Source organism: Bubalus kerabau, chromosome 6 (genome assembly GCF_029407905.1).
Source record: "Bubalus kerabau isolate K-KA32 ecotype Philippines breed swamp buffalo chromosome 6, PCC_UOA_SB_1v2, whole genome shotgun sequence".
Classification (NCBI taxonomy): Eukaryota; Metazoa; Chordata; class Mammalia; order Artiodactyla; family Bovidae; genus Bubalus; species Bubalus kerabau.
Genome location: NC_073629.1, coordinates 120,631,396 through 120,648,152, shown reverse-complemented (window position 1 = coordinate 120,648,152; position 16,757 = coordinate 120,631,396). Strand labels below are relative to the sequence as shown.

At 62.0% G+C, this 16,757-nt stretch overlaps 1 protein-coding gene across 1 annotated transcript in view; it reads right to left on the bottom strand.

Moving 5' to 3' along the window:
• Positions 1 to 5,708, bottom strand: part of CROCC2 (ciliary rootlet coiled-coil, rootletin family member 2) — a 62,754-nt gene extending 57,046 nt beyond the window's left edge. Inside the window, 6 exon segments of the mRNA XM_055587137.1 lie at positions 278 to 426; positions 1,224 to 1,399; positions 1,843 to 2,215; positions 4,642 to 4,882; positions 4,973 to 5,129; positions 5,398 to 5,708. Coding sequence (XP_055443112.1) covers positions 278 to 426; positions 1,224 to 1,399; positions 1,843 to 2,215; positions 4,642 to 4,882; positions 4,973 to 5,129; positions 5,398 to 5,708 — 1,407 coding nt within the window.
• Positions 5,709 to 16,757: the final 11,049 nt, after the last annotated feature.

The following is a 16,757-nucleotide window of genomic DNA, read 5'->3' as shown; positions in this document are numbered from 1 at the left end:
CCTTGGCAGGCGTGGCCACGTGCTCGGGCTGGGCAGGGCGCTGGCCCCACGGGTCGGGACTGTCCCGGCCACCCCCCAGGTCTCTGGGCAGGCGGGCACAAGTCATTGCCTAAGCTGGGTCAGGGCCCCTGGGCACCATCCTGCCTCACCTGCCCACTCTAGCCTGAGTTTCTCTCTCTGCGGCACAGGGTTCGGCCGTGGCCGGCCACCGTCGTCCCCCTGCTGGCAGGCCCGTGGGTCACCCCAGGGCAGGCTGCCAGGTGCCCTGAGCACTCACCCGCTCGTTGACCGCGTGGTACCTGCCGGCCAGCTCGTCCCGCTCGGCGCCCGCCTGGGCCAGCAGGTCCTCCAGCCGGGACAGCTCATCCTGCAGGAGCGTGTGTTCCTCCGGCCCGGGGCCCGGGGCAGCCGGGGGCTCCCGCAGCCCTGCAGTGCAGCAGCAGGGTCAGCCTGTGGCCGGGCCAGCCCCCAGTCAGGCAGCCTGTCCACCTGGCCCAGGGGCCCCCGGTGCGGGGGAGCAGTGCCTCCTCTCCTCTGGGTGGGCACGTCTCTCCCCAGTGTAGCCCAAACCAGCACAGCAGAGGGCCTGTGGGGGCGGCCTGGACGCTGGGCACCCCTACCCCCACCGGGCTTGAGAACCGCTGACTCAGGGCTGCAGGGTCCCGTCCCCCCGAGTAGGAGGTGCTGCTCTAAGCACGCGGGGGCTCTCTTGCTCCTTAACACACCCAGCGAGGCCCCTGGCTCCTCTCGGAGGCTGGAGAGGCCCTCGCTACCGAAAGGGGTCTCTGAGACCCATGCATGAGGGGTCAGGAGCATGGCCTGGGGCCAGGCTGGTGGCCACAGTGACCGACAGCGAGAGGGCCAGCAGTGGGGCCGGTGGGCGGGGCTGGAGCTCGGGCGGACCGCCGCTCTGCACCTGCGCCTTCCGAGCTCCAGCCTTTAGGATTCACACTCATCCAGTGAGAAACGAGACTGGCAGTCTCAAGAGTTGCAAACAGAAATGCACGCTGGGTGGGGATGGTCTCTGTGGCTCAGGGGTGAGCACGCTGTGCAGATCAGATTCTAGCTCCGTGGGTGACTCCGTGGGATGGTGTGGGTCTCACCCTAGCACAGGACGGTGACAGGCCCGGAGGGGCCAGCCAGGCCAGGGCACGGGGCGGGGAGGGCTCCCCGGGGCTGGACTCCCACCGACCGCCCTGCCACTTCCCTGGGGCGCCCCTCACCTTGGGGAGGCCCCTCGGCCAGGCTGCCAGCCACAATGTCACGAATGCGGGCAGGCACGGGGGTGGGGGAGGCCCGCCAGCGCCCTCCGCGCACGGTCAGTGCCCGATCTTCTCTGCTGGCCGTGGGGCTCAGGACGGTGTCCTCCAGCCTCTGAAAGACACGCGCCAAGAGACCCCTGGGGCCAGCAGGTCCTGGCACCGCTGCCTATCCCCCATGAATCCACTGGAGTTGGGGCAGGGGTACCACCCCGCCCTGGGGAGGACCAGGCGAGGCTGAGGTCCCCCGAAGCCACCTGTGAAGGGGGCAGGCATCCTGCCCATCCCGGGGGTGCTCAGGTGAGGAAGGGAGAGCAGTCAGGGAGCTCCTAGCCCAGGCTATGCGCGCCTCTGCGGAGCTGCCTTGACCTCCACCCTGGGTCTCTCCGGGGACGCTGGAAGGCAGAGCCCTCGCCTTTGGCGCCCCTGGAGCAGGCGGTCCCCCGGTTTTCACAGTGGGGTTTGGCAGGGAGGGGCCTGAACCCCACCCAGTGGGCCCAGAGCCCCATGGACAGAGGGGCTGGCAACCAGTAGCAGGACCGGGTTGCACCCACATGGCTTCCTGGAGGACAAGGCCGGCCACCCTGTCCACGGGGAGGGGCCGTGGGGGCCCGGGGACAGGGTGGGGCAGGGCCGAGGTGGGGCAGCGAGCGCATAGAGGGCACGGCCTCCGGCCTGGCCCTCCAGAGCAGGTGAGTGGCTGCAGAAGCGCTCCGAACAGGCCTGGGAGCGGTAGCAGACCTGGGGTCCTGGGTCCCCAGAGGCTGGCCCCCGGCTCCCGGGCTCCGGCTGGCACTTGGCCTCGGCCCTGCGGGTTCCTGGCTGCAGGAAGGTGGCCCGCCGGGGGGCCTGGGTGCTCTCCAGGGCTGAAGGCAGGGCAGGGCCTTTGTGCTGGGGCTGATCCCAGCCCCGACTACGGGGAGGATGTGTGAACGCCGGGGCCGAGGCAGCCAATTCTGAAGCGGCATGAGCACTCCGGACATGAGCGTGTGAGGAGAGGGATTGCCCGGGGTCGGGACGTGCCCAGCTGCCCACCGGACGTGACGTTTGCCGTGAGGTTCAGGCCATGAGTTCAGGCTGAGGTGGGAACTGGAGGTGGATGTCCTCCCCGGGGGCTCTAGAGCCTCAGACCAGGGTCCCCTCACCACCCCTCAGGGCCCAGCGCCCTGTCCTCCAGCAAATGGAGACCCTTCCCTGAACTCTGCCAAGGCTCCGCCCCGTTCAGAGCGTGGTGTGTGACCGCTGCACAGCCTCTACCTGCCTGTCCTCACCTCCTCTGCCCTCCCTGAAGACCCTCGTGAGGCCGAGACCCCTCACCTGTCTCTGATCTTGGGCCAGGCTGAGGGGACGGAGGGCTTCCTGAGCTCAGCCCTGCCCTCTCGCCATGCCTGGTACAAGCTCAGCCTGATCTGTGCTCCTAGGACCCAAACCTGGCCTCTTCTGCTCAAATCTGCCTGGACAGAAATCCTTCACTTCCACGTCAGTTCTAGCGGGGCCAGGAGTCAGGGTCCAAGCTCATGGATGACGCCGGAGAGATCCTGCCCTGCCCGAAGCAGCTCAGTGAGCTGCAGACACTGCCTGCTGCCCGGCCGCGGAGTGAGACCCCAGGAGTGAGGACCCGGGAGTGAGGACCCTGGAGTGAGGACCCTGCAATGAGGACCCCGGAGTGAGTCCTGGAGTGAGACCCTGGAGTGAGGGCCCTGGAGTGAGACCCCGGAGTGAGGGCCCCGGAGTGAGACCCCGGAGTGAGGGCCCCAGAGTGAGACCCCGGAGTGAGGGCCCCGGAGTGAGGGCCCTGGACTGAGGGCCCTGGAGTGAGACTCCGGAGTGAAGGCCCCGGAGTGAGACCCTGGAGTGACACCCCGGAGTGAGGACCCTGGAGTGAGGCGCCTGGAGTGAGGACCCTGGAGTGAGGCGCCTGGAGTGAGGACCCTGGAGTGAGGAGCCTGCAGTGAGGACCCTGGAGTGAAGAGCCTGCGGTGAGGACCCTGGAGTGAGACCCTGGAGTTAGGAGCCCGGAGTAAGGACCCAGGGGTGAGGAGGCAGCTCCCCTCCCCCTGCTGTGGGCATCTGCCTCCCCTGGGCGGCACCTTCACTGCACCCCCCTGCAGACCCCTCAGCATGACCGGTGTGTGGTAAGCACCCTCCCTGGGCTGAGAGAGGGGAGGAGATGCGGCCGCCCCTTCTGGGCCCAGCCGGGGAGGGGGCGCCAAGACCACCAAGGCCTGCCCGGTCCTCCAGGAAGGCGAGGCCGCAGGCAGGCGCTGAGCCGCGGTCCTCCCTGAGGGGTCACGTCCAGGAAGCCTCCTCCTAGGCCAGGAAGGCCCCGGCCCGAGGCCCCCCTCCCCGCGCCCTCCCTGCGCTAACGGGAAAGAGCCGCGGCACAGGCTTGACTCATTCCTAACAGTTACAGAGGGTCACTTATTAGCCGGGGCGTCCCCGGAGGAGCTGGGGGCGTAATGGGTTCCAGCTGCGGCCGGGTGCCTGCGATGGGCCGTGGCCCAGCTGGAGCCGCTGCGGGGGTGCGCGGAGGCCCTCGGGCCGCCCCCCTCCACCTGGCCCTCCCCTCCCCCACCCCCAGAGCCCCTCCCCCCTCCCCGCCCCTCCCCCCAACCCCTGCAGAAACCACGGGGGCGGCGAGGAGGGGCCCCAAGTGGGAGGGACGTCCAGCCAGGGCGTGCCCCTGGGCCTGCAGTTGGCTTGGACCCCTCGGTCAGCCACCTCCTTGCCCTCGGGAGACCCCGAGACTCCATCTACAGTTCTGTGGGCCGGGGGCCACCTCCGGGTTTTGGTCTTTCCCCGGGGTAGGCTGTCCTGTGACCTGGAGTGCACTGGGAAAGTTCTAGAAGGCCCCTGGCAGCAATCTCAGTGGTCAGAGAGGACAGCAGGGCTGGGCCTCAGCCTCCCAGAAGACCCCAGACCTGCCGTGGAGCTTGCCTGTGTGCCCAGGGCCTTCTCCCCGTCAGCTCAGCCTGCCTCTGAGGACCCCGGGAGGACACAGCCCCCGTGGGACGGCCACCTCTTGATGCCTCACTGCCGCCCTCCGCGTGCGGCTGTATGGACGGGGAGGGCCTCCAGCCCGAGCACCGTGGGCTTCCCGTCCGCCCACCCGAGGTCACGGGGGGCTCCCCTCTAGAGATGGGCAGGGTCCCTGCTGTGCCGCGGCCAGCTCGCTGCCCAGCCCAGGCCCGTCACCTGCCGTCATGAGCCTTGTGCTCTCAGCTTTGAAAATTGGGGGGAGGGGGGTCCCAGGGACCCGGGGGCTGCGGCTCCGTGGAGGGTGGGGGTTGCTTCCCTGGGACCCCATTTTCACAGACTTGAGGGGGCTCGGAGGCAGATGCCGCTGAAGAACAGAGAGGGAGGTCAGGCAGAGTGGGCTCACTGTCCCCCTTGCTGGTGCCCAGCCTCGGGCCCCGAGGGGCCCCTCTGAATCGGGGGTCTACACAGGCACACAGGTCCACAGAGATGGGGGGACTTGCAAAAGGAGCCGCGCGGCTTCCGGGGGCGGTGAGGCTGCCGCACACCCAGAGCTGGGCTAGGGAGACCCCTGGGTGGGCCAAGGTGGGTCCAGAGGGGCCCAGTGGTGAGGCAGGGAGGGCGGCCAGAAGCCCCGTCCGGTCACCCTGCGAGAGTGGGAGAGCGGCGGGGACCTCGGCTCAGCCCGGACAGAGGCAGTCTCGGGGGCAGGAGCCCGGTGAGTGAGGGTGTCCGACGGTGGCGGCCGGCCTGCCGGCGGGGTTAGCGGCGCGGAGCTGCAACAGTGCCACCGTGTGGCCGCAAGGGGCGCTGCAGAAGCTGTGGCTGCCCCCGCTCTGGAAGGAGGCTGGGACCCCCACCTCCAGGGCAGCGGGAACGGAGGGGCTCCCTTGTCTGTGGACAAAACAGTGAAGCGAGAGGCGCGCGCTCCTCCAGGGTTCTCAGCACATTTATGTGTGTTGTCTGCACCTGAGAAGGCAGCTCGGTCGCGCATCTACAACAGCAATGGCAGTGTCAGGACCTGCCCTGGACACGACCCCCCCCCCCCCCCCCCCGCAGCGGCCAGGAGGCGGGGCCCCGCGGGCGTGCTGGAACCCCCCCCCCCACCCCGCAGCGGCCAGGAGGCAGGGCCCCGCGGGCCTGCTGGCCTGGGTCTCCCCACCTTGGCGGCAGGCGAACAGGGACAGCCTGGGGCCACCCCAGCCCGCTCTCCTTCTCCGCCCCTGCCCCTCCCTTCTCTTCTGCCCCGGGCACTCCCACGGGGCCCCCTGCACCCCAGGGATGGGCACAGCCTGAAGAACACACCCGAGGATGGGGCGTCCAGTCAAATCCAGCCCTGGACGTCGGCTTGCCCTCCTTATGTGGCTTGGCTTGCGGCACAGAGGGCCCTGGGCCCGGGTGGCCACCTGCCAGGCTCCAGTTCCTTGGGAGAAAGAGCCTCTCTGTGTCCAGGACAACACCTGGCCCCACCATGCTGCGTCTCAGGACCGCCCGGTCCTGGTCTCTGGGGCCCTGGGCACCACCCCAGGAGCTGAGTCAGCAGTGTGGTTCTCAAGTAGGAACAATGGGGCAGTCTTTGCCAGGCCTGAAACCAGGCATTGAGAAGGTGGGGGACAGCATTTCATTCACCTCTGCACCCACACCCCCAGCCCCCAGCCCCATCAGCGCTTGGCACGCAAGCAGGCGCGTCGGACACGGGTCAGCACCAGGATGACTGAAAACCAAGTGTGCAGTCTGAATCGCTGACTGAAGGGACTCGGGTCAAGGGCGCTGGGGAGGGCAGCGTCCGGCCGGTCTTGGTTGCTCCCGTGCCCCCAGTGCCCACACAGTCTTCCTGGAGCAGGTGGCATTTGAGTTGGACCTTGAAGGGTAAGAGTCCACCAGCCAGATGGGACACCGATCAGGTGTCCGGGAAGAAGCAGAGGCAGCGACGTGGGCACCCAGTCTGTGTCTGTGTGCGGCGGGGGGCGGAGGACAAGGGGATACAGGAGAGGTGGCTGGTGGCTCGAACTTCCGCTGAGGACGGTGGGGCCCCATCCTCATTTCTGAGCCAGGAAGGGGGACATGGCCCGTCTGATGAGTGCAGCGACCCTGGCTGCCGTCCACACAAGGCTTGGCCACACCCTGGCACTCTCAAACCCTCCTGGCTTTTGTCCCACACAGAGCTTGGCCTCACCCTGGCACTCTCAGATCCTTCCGGCTCTTGTCCCATGCATGGGCCCTCCCTCACCCAGACTTTGGGAAGCCCCCAGACCACCCGTCTCCCCCTCGTGCAGATGGGGACCCTGTGGCAGAGACAGAGGCAGAACACAGACCCCATCGCTGCCCCCCCGACCCCCTACTGGCACCACCTCCTTTCCCCTGGCGCCTTTCCCTTCCTCCCCTCCCCCTCAGCACCCCCCCAACTTTGGAATCTTAAACCAAAAATGAAACGGAGGACGCAGGAGGGCGCCGGGAGCCAGCACTCGCTTTGCAGCGTCTAGAACAGCCATCAGACTGTGACGCGCCTACTGAGGCCAGAAGACCCTTGGGGGCGGTGGACCAGATGGACTGGCACTTGGGAGGTGGGCGGTGGGGCCACCCGCACGGGCGTGGGTCCTCTGCGTTTGCAAGGTCAGCGACAGAGCACTTTGAAGATGCCTTGGGCTGGAACGACCCTCTGAACAGAGTTGGGTTCTCAGCTACCATCATTTTAAAAACAGTAAGCAGACCAACGGGTCAAACACCCAGGAGAAATTGTAGTAGTAAATCGTGCCGGGCCTCTCCGTTGAGAACGACACTGAGTAAAATTGGCAGAAACATAAATGGAAGAACGGGTTCTGTCTGTGAATTGGAAGACTCGAGCCCCCTCAAATTGATCTATAGGTTCAATGAAATCCGAGTCCAAACTCCAGCAATGTTTTTAGCTTGTAGAAATTAACAAACTGATTCGAAAATGCATATGGAAAAGTGTGAAAGTGTTAGTCACTGAGTTGTGTCCGACTCTTCACAATCACGTGGACTGTAGCCCTCCAGGTTCCTCTGCCCTTGGGATTTCTCAGGCCAGAATACAGGAGTGAGTAGCCGGTATTGGAGAAATTAACAGATTGATTTGAAAATTCCTATGGGAGAGGCAAAATTATGGAGGGAATCAGGGAGAAGAACAAAGCTTATGCTCCCAAGCGTGAAGACATGTCACGGATCCACAGTGACGAGGGTAGGGTGGCGTTGGTGTAAGGACCACCTGACCGTGGAAGAGTGTATATGCACGTGCACAGACGTGGGCACACGCCGGGTGGTGACAGATGACACGCAGGGCCTTGGAAGATGATGTGATTTTCAAAGTGGAGCCAGGTTGCCTGGCTATTCGCATAGAAGGGAATGCATGGTGGGCCCCACCTCACGCCACGCAGAGATGGGTTCCAGACAGATTGCATGTCTAACTGTGAATGTAACACAATAAAACCTTTAAGAGAAAGCGTGGAAGAACGTCTTTGTGACCTTGGAGTAGGCCCAGTGTGTTTCTTCAATAGGTCACGAGCAGCACTAACCTAAGGGGGAAAACGGCAGGTGGTGCCTGTTGGCGCTAAGAACTGCTGCTCAGAAGCACAGTCGGGAGGGCCAAAGGCGCCCAGGAGACATTTGCAGCGCACGCATTCAACAAAGGGCCGCCTCCAGATTACGCAGCCAAAGCCAGACCAATGATAAGCAGCGAAGGCGCACCAGGGCACAACTGGGCACGATGCAGAGCAGACCCCTCGCAGAGGGCGATGCCCACGGGGCCAGGAAACCCAGGAGGTGCGCTCAGCCCCGTTGGCCGCTGGGTCAGTGGTGACCAGAGTCGCATGTGCTCTCCCTGTGCGTGCGTGTGTGCTCGGTCGTTCAGTCGTGCTTGACTCTCTGTGACCCCGTGGACTGTACCCTGCCAGGCCCCTCTGCCCTTGGGATTCTCCAGGCAAGGGTACTGGAGTGGGTGGCCATGCCCTCCTCAAGGGGATCTTCCTGGCCCAGGAATTGAACCCAGGTCTCCTGCGGCTCCTGCACTGCAGGTGGATTCTTTACCCTTGAGCCACCGGCCAAGCCCTGTGATATCCCTGTATGTTCCCCATAATGGCTGAATAGGAAAAGGACAGGAAATGCCGAGTGCTGGGGAGGATGTTAAGCTGTGCACTCAGGATGCCTGTATGTTTTTGTGTGCACGCAACACTTCAACCAAAGATAAAAAGAATATCCTGTGAGTTTTCATCTCAAAGGCCAGTTTCCAGAATATGGGCTTCTGCTCTCACTGCCACACTTTGTGGACGATGACTTTTCCAACCGGCCACCTGTCCACCATGCCCACCCACCCGCTCAACTGTCTACCACCATTTGTATGACGGTACCCACACGACTACCCCTTTATTCCTTTGTCTGCTAATCCTGAGCTCAGCAGACTCCATCTGCAGGCCAGATTCAGGCCTGCCAGTTGTTCATAAGTAAAGCTTTCTGGGAAAATCGCCCCGCCCGTTTGCACACACACTGTCCACGGCTGTCCTCATGCTGTAATGTCAGAGCTGAGCTGTTGCTACAGAAACCTCATGACGTCCAAAGCCTGTGTATATATTTACCTAGAAATGAAGTTTATTTAATTGCTGGATAGAGAGTGGAGGGGTGGGCAGGCAGGGAATTGCTTTATGAAACGCTCCTGTGGAGAGTGGACGAACAAACTTGGTGCCTCGGTGATGTGGGGTCCAGCCCCATGACCGTCACCTGCCAGCCTTGGTTCCCCCCTCCCTCAAGGAAATTCCTACCTCCCTGGTGAGGAGTTGGGGGGGCATGGGATACAGGTGATGAGAACCATATGGCCACAGGACTGGAAAGGTCAGTTTTCATTTCAATCACAAAGGCAATGCCAAAGAATGATCAAACTACCGCACAATTGCACTCATTTCACACACCAGCAAAGTAATGCTCAAAATCTGTCAAGCTAGGCTTCAACAGTATGTGAACTGAGAACCTCCAGATATTCAAGCTGGATTTAGAAAAGGCAGACGAACCAAAGATCAAATTGCCAACATCCATTGGGTCATAGAAAAAGCAAGGGAATTCCAGAAAAACATGTACTGCTTCAATGACTATGCTAAAGCCTCTGATTGTGTGAATCACAACAAACTGTGGAAAATTCTTGGAGAGATGGTAATACCAGACCCACCTGACCTGCCTCCTGAGAAACCTGTATGCAGGTCAAGAAGCAGCAGTTAGAAGTGGACATGGAACAACAGACTGGTTCTAAATTGGGAAAGGAGTACATCAGGGCTGTATATTGTCACCTTGCTTATTTAACTTCTATGCAGAGTACATCATGTGAAATGCCAGACTGGATGAAGGACAAGCTGGAATCAAGATTGCAGGGAGAAATATCAGTAACCTTAGATATGCAGATGATACCACTCTAATGGCAGAAAGTGAAGAGGAACTAAAGAGCCTCTTGATGAAGGTGAAAGAGGAGAGTGAAAAAGCTGGCTTAAAACTCAATATTCAAAAATCTAAGATCATGGCATCTGGTCCCATCACTTCATGGCAAATAGAAGGGGAAAAAGTGGGAACAGTGACAGGTTTTATATTCTTGGGCTCCAAAATCACGGCAGTGACTGAAGCCATGAAATTAAAAGATGCTTGCTCCTTGGAAGAAAAGTTATGACAAACCTAGACAGCATATTAAAAAGCAAAGACATCACTTTGCCAATAAAGATCAGTCTAGTCAAAGCTATAGTTTTTCCCGTAGTCATGTATGGATGTGAGAGTTGGACCATAAAGAAGGCTGAGTGCCAAAGAATTGATGCTTTTGAACTGTGGTGTTAGAGAAGACTCTTGAGAGCCCCTTGCACTGCAAGGAGATCCAACCAGCCCATCTTAAGGGGAATCAGTCCTGAATATTCATTGGGAGTACTGATGATGGAGCTGAAGCTCCAGCGCTGTGGCCACCTGATGCGAACAGCCAACTCATTGGAAAAGACTCTGATGCCGGGAAAGATTGGAGGTGGGAGGAGAAGGGGAAGACAGAGGATGAGATGGTTGGATGGCGTCATCGACTCAGTGAACATGAATTTGAGCAAGTTCCTGGAGTTGATGAAGGACAAGGAAGCCTGGCGTGCTGCGGTCCATGGGGTCCCAAAGAGTCGGACACGACTGAGTGACTGAACAACAATAACTAACAAGGCAAACCAAACACAAAGCAACAGATGTTGCCCGATTCCACCCGTATGAGGCCCTGGAGTAGTGCCATCGTAGTGATAGAAAGCAGGATGGGCACCAGGGCTGGGGTGGGTGGGGAGTTAGTGTTAATGGGAGCAGAGTTCAGTCTGGGAAGATGAAAAGCTCCTGGAGACGCTGGTGGTGGTGCTTGCACGATGTGAATAGACTTAACGCCATTGAATTGTGCTCTTTAACGTGGTGAAAATGGTAAACTTTATGTATATATAATTTACCACCATTTTTTTTTTCTGGAGAAGGCAATGGCAACCCACTCCAGTATTCTTGCCTGGAAAATCCCACGGACAGAGGAGCCTGGTGGGCTACAGTCCATGGGGTCTCAAAGAGTTGAACATGACTGAGCATGCACACACACATATATATAATTTACTACAATTTTTTAAGTAAAAATTTTTTTAAAAAACAAGACTAAATCACTAAAGAAGAGCTAAACACATGCCTCAAAAATTGAGAACAACAATCCAAAGAACTGAAAAGCAAAGGAAGAATAAATACATAAATCGATGAAACAGAAGATAAGCACCATAAACAGCACCCACAGCCACCAGCATAGCAATGAAAACTGTCGATCGGGGGTGACTTACTCATCCGGGCCTGCCAGGGACTCGCTTGAACTTCACCCCAAAGTCCTGGGTCCCCAGGGACTCCTGGGTCTCAAACCCCCAGCACCGAGGGGCGGGAGATTGCCCTGCCTCGGACTCTCAGGATTCAGAACGACAGCGAGAGGAAGTTAGGAACAACTTTGGGCAGCAAACTTGAAAACTGACATATAATGGACAAGTTCTTAGAAAAACACCATGACTCAAAACGTAGTGCAAAAGAAAGAGTCTGAACCTTCCTGAAACTTCTGACGGAATTGGGTCTAGAATCACAGATCTTCCTCCCCAGGGCTCCTCTGCCCGTCGGCCGGCTTTGTCCACCTGCTCTGGTCCAGACCCTCAGAGAGTCCAGCTCTGAGTGTGGGTGGGGGGCTGGAAGGGGCTCAGGGAGAAGCTGGGGTGGGCAGCGGCTCTGGCTGCAGCAAGCGGGTGTCTTGGGCTCTGGGGGCGGGGGAGACCCTGCAGGTCTTGTCCCACGCACGTGAGCCCCGTCCCCAGGCGGCGCCTTGCCTGGGCCCCTCGGTTTCTGTCTGCAACCAGAGGGCTGGAGGAGCCATCTCTCCTGCCATCTGGACCGCCTGTCTGGGCGCCTTTGGCGCCCACCCACCCGTCTGCTCGCCCAGGAGTAATTGCCCTGAGATCTCAATCACTGTCATGCAGATGACAGGTGCTGGCGGGCGGGCCGAGCACACCTGCCAGGGCTCCCACGGCTTTCAGATGACTGCGTCCCGTGGGCAGAGGGAGCTGGGCAGCCTCGTGTGCCACACACCGCTGCCCACCGCTGGACGTGGGCACTGTCCTGTGTTTCTCCCTCAAACCAGCATGTAGTCACAGCGACTTCAGCTTTCAAGTTCTACTTTCCTGCACTCCCAAGGGGTGATAGGTTCCCCCTCCCAGTGAGGCGCTGCCTGCCTGGGAAACAGGGCTGTGAGCCGCCCTCCCTCCCCCGCCCCGCCCCTGCCTGGTTGCCAGCTCTCAGGACGTCGGAGCACTGGCCTCACGGGAGCCGGGCAGACAGTCCCACCAGGGCCAGTGTGTTTGCCTTGTGCGTCAGCTGATTCAAATATCCTGCCGTTGCACCTGCCCATCCCGGGTGTGCACACATGACCCCACTGTGTGATCTGATCATCAGCACAGCTGTGGGCAGTGACTCTTCCCTGGGGACCCGTCACCCCCTACAGCATAGTTCTGAGCTTCTAGTCACTGGGTTAATAAACGGCTGAGTCAGCTGGTTCTCAGGGGTTCACTGGGATCCTGGGGGTGAGGCAGGGTGGGGACAGGCTGGCTGTGGAGGCTGGAGCCAGGTGACGGCGGGGGTCGGGGTGTGGGGCTCTTAAGGGGCTGGGATGGCAGGGCTGGGCACCGGGCTGCAAGTCTGAAGTGAAGAGGGGGGCATCGGGGGTGACGCCCAGGTGCTGCAGTTTTTGTCACCCAGGTGGGGGCCATAACGGAAGACAGAACCAGGACTTCTGGGCCTCATGGAACAGACCCTGGGGCGGACCACACCCACAGCTGGGCCCACAGCACTCCAGGAAGGCCTGCTGACTCCCACACTTTGCCACCAAGGCAGCAGGGAGCCAGACTGTTGGGGTGGGAGGGTCCTCTGTCTCCCCCACCCCCAGTGTGCAGGCAGCATGCCCGGGGCGCAGAGAGTGGGGGGCTGCCCGAGTGCATACAGCACAGACTGGGACCGGGCCTGGGCTCAGGTCCCCAGCCTCCAGTTCAGACTCTCCCCAAGCTCCGTCCTATTGGAGTCTGCACGTGTGCACCTGTGTGTGTGCTCGTGTATGTGTGTCCATGTGTTCCTGTGTGTGTGTATGTGTGCTTGTGTCTGTGTGTGTGCTCATGTGTCTGCACCTGTGTGTGCTCGTGTGTGTGTGTCCGTGTGTTCCTGTGTGTGTGTGTATGTGTGCTTGTGTCTGTGTGTGTGCTCATGTGTCTGTGTGTGCACCTGTGTGTGCTCGTGTGTGTGTGTACACCTGTGTGTGCTTGTGTCTGTGTGTGCAGCTGGGTGTACGCTCGTGTATGTATGCACGTGTGTTCCTGTGTGTGTGTGTGTGTGCTTGTGTCTGTGTGTGTGCTCATGTGTCTGCACCTGTGTGTGCTCGTGTGTGTGTGTCCGTGTGTTCCTGTGTGTGTGTGTATGTGTGCTTGTGTCTGTGTGTGTGCTCATGTGTCTGTGTGTGCACCTGTGTGTGCTTGTGTCTGTGTGTGCAGCTGGGTGTACGCTCGTGTATGTATGCACGTGTGTTCCTGTGTGTGTGTGTGTGTGTGTGTGCACGCACTCACTCTATGTCTGCGCTGACCACGTGAGCACGTGGAAAGTACCCCTTGCAGCCGGGGAGGTGTGGCCCTTCTGTGCAGGGTCCCTTCCCTCCCAAGGGGCCTTCAGCCCCTGTGCCCAGGAGGGTGCTGGGGGGCGGCCGCAGCACTGACCTTGATCACCGCGTCCAGCCCCAGCCGGGACCGCTCGGCGGGGTCCCCGCTGCCGGGCTCACTGGAGGCCGAGCTCATCACGGCTGGTGCACAGGACCAAAGAGAAAGCAGGGGCTCTGCGGCCCGAGACTCTCCTCCTGGGACCCTGGCCGGGCCGGCACCTGCGTTCGTGCACCGGCCTTACACCCCGGCAGCACCTGGCTCCTCTGTCCTGGACGCCCAGCTGCCCCTCTGAGTTGGCAGGACAGTGTGGCTGACTGAACCCATAGGCGTTGCTGCAGCAACCACGACGCAGAGGGCTTGGTTTCCCTGGAAACAGGAGGGCGGCTCTGTTGCTATGGGGACCAAGGAACGCTGTTGTCCGGAAGCCGATTCCCCGGAGACCTGGAGACGCCCTGGGTGACGCTGTCTACCTGAGTGACCACATGGGGGAGGGGCTGGCCTCTCCCCCAGACCCCCACCCATGCAGGAAAGGGCCCTAGCCCTCCGCTGGGCAGTTGCCCAGGAGGAGTTGTGTGCTTGGAGGCCACACAGCAGGTGGGGGAGGCGTGCAGACCACCGGTCCCTCCTGACTGAGGATCATAAACCATGGCATTTTCCAAGCCTTTGCAAAGGGACTCGAGTTCAGTGGTGTGAGGCCTGTAACAGGTGGGCAGGCTCCCCCTGAGCCTGCGGGGGGACCGGGGAGCCCTGGGTGTGCCTTCTGGAGGCTGGTCCCCTGGAGCCCTTCAGGGGACCTGCCCCGGGGTCGTGCGTGTCCCACTTGCCATGGGCGGTCCACCGCTTCCTCCCCCGCACCTTCCCGGGGCCACACGATTGCAGGCAGCGGCTGACCCGTCAGGAGTGGTGATGGGTGAGGCCACAAGCGGGGGGCTCAGGCCTGCTTCTGCCCCCAGGGAGGGAGCTAGGGGGCTTGGAGGGCGTGACCCTGCCCTCCGGGGAGGGTCCCCACCTGGGGGCTTAACACGGGGTGCTCAGGCAGGGGGAGGACGGAGGCTGCAGAGGTGGGTGTGACCGTCTGTGCAGACTACTCGGACGACTCCAGACCAGACTTCATGGTCAGAAACGAGCCCAGCTGGTGAGCCTGGGTGGCTGGGGTTGTTTCTGCCCATGCCCCGCCCTGCCAGACGCCCACCCCAGCCTGTTCTGCCCTCTTGAAGCCTCGTGGTGGAGCAGAGCATGCAGGGGTCTGCAGTCCTCGCCCCCCCCAGCGTCCTCTCCTTGGAGACGCCTCTCTGGCCCCAGTGGCCATCCCCTCAGGGCTCACACGGGCCCTGTGGGCACCACCCAGGGCTTCCCTGCCCGGTGTCCATGCTGTGGCTTTAACCTGGGGCCATCAGTGGACCAGCAGGGCCCTTGGGTGGGGTTCAGCCCGGAGCCTGGGCACGGCCCCCAAGGAACGCTCTGGACCGAGTGGAGGGTGTTGTGGAGGTGCTCAGCACGTGGGCCCTGTGGGATGGGCTGGGGGCAGCGTGGGGTTGGGGAGGACTGCGGCTGTCCTGACTCGCACCCGCGGACCCGGCGCTTCCCCCGGGCACTTGGAGGGAGTCCCTGGGCACTGAGGGCCGCGCTGTGGCCTTGGCTACCTCCCCCGGCCCAGCCCACGGCCGCCCTGGCCCTGTGTGCTGTTCCCCCGTGGAAGCAGGGTCCTCACCGCATTCTCCTCGGCTAGCACTGCGTCTATGGACAGGTCGCCCACAGACTCCCCAGGGACAGTGCAGAGCCCCAGCCTCGCTGGGACCATGAGTGGACAGGAACCACAAGGTGAGGGGCAGGGAAGCCGAGGCAGAGCTGGCTGGCCTTGCCAGGCCCCGGGGGCCCCAGCATTTGCCATCTTTGACCTAGACCTGTCCCGAGAGGACGGGACCTCAAACTCTCAGCAAAGCGCTGACTCCCCTGTGCTCAGGCCACTTTAGGCCCTGGGCAGCCGCGCAGCTGGTGGGGTGTGCTGGCCGCGGACACAACGCGCAGCCCTGATGTGTCCTCTGAAGGAGAGTCTCAGCAGCCCTGGGGAGGGCGGGCGTCCCTGTCCCACCCTCGCAGCCTCCAGGCTGGCCCTGCTGTGATCGGCCGGGATCTGACTGGCGGGGCTCCTCCGTGACCCCGGGCCCCGGGTCTCGGGCCTCCTCACACCCCAGGCAGGCGAGTGCGGGACGGCCAGGGACTGCTCACGGCAGGAGTGGCTCCCCTGGCGGCTGGGACTCTGCCGATCCCGGTCTGCGGCCTCTGGGGCTGTGTCCCCTGCAGGTGCTGGACAGAAGCTGGCCTGAGAACCCTGCTGTGGCACCAAAACGCAGCCCAGTCCTGGACGCTGAGGCGCAGGCTTGGGCACCAGCCGGAACAGCCGACCCTCCCGCTGCCCGGCGGCCCCAGCCGCTCTGAGTCGGTGCCTCCGGCCAGCCTGGCCCTCCGTCCACGCTTAAGGCTGTGGGTGACACTCTGCGGGATCGGGGTGCTGGTGGGAGGTTCACGCTCAGGGGCACTGCCTGCCAGCCTCTCAGGGTCCCCCCGAGTGGGCCCCGGGCCTGTGCACCGTGGGAGACGGGCCTCAACCCTCCCGTCTTTGTGCAGCACGGGGGACCTCCCGTGACATCCAGGCCATTGCCCAGAGACCACAGGGGACTACCAGCCCTGGTTTTCTGGGGGGGTGTCCAGCCGGGGGAAGGCCCCAGGAGCAGGGCCCAGCTGTGTTCATCCACTCAGAGGGCTGCCCGAGGGCGCTGCTGTGGGCAGGCTCGGGGGCTGGTCTTGGGGAAGGGGAGTAGGAGTGACTTGTGGCCCCGCCTTCCGACACCCGCGCTCATGGGCGGCGCAAGGAGACAGCCAGCTTTCTGCTACCTTTTCGTCACAACAAAAACACGCTGAAAAGAAAAACAGAACAACCCATACCCGCCTGTAGCCCTGGAAGCAAATGCTTCCCCCGCCCCCTGCCGCCCGGCACCTTCAGGAGAGAGCTGGTCGACTCTCAGGTCGGGCTGTGCAGGTGACGCCGTGCCTAGGGGAGGGCTTGGAGGAGGAAATGGCCACCCGCTCCAGCACTCCTGCCTGGAAATCCCACGGGCGGAGAAGCCTGGCGGGCCACAGTCCTCGCACTCACAAAGAGTCGGATGCGAGTGAGCGACCGATACACACAGGGGAGGGCTGTGGGCTGCGAGCTGGCCCTGGGCTGACTGACCGGCCTGGATGGGAGCTGGGCCGCCCTGGGCTACCCCGATGGCGGTCTTCCGCTCCCTGGGCCTGAGAGGGCATCTGCCTG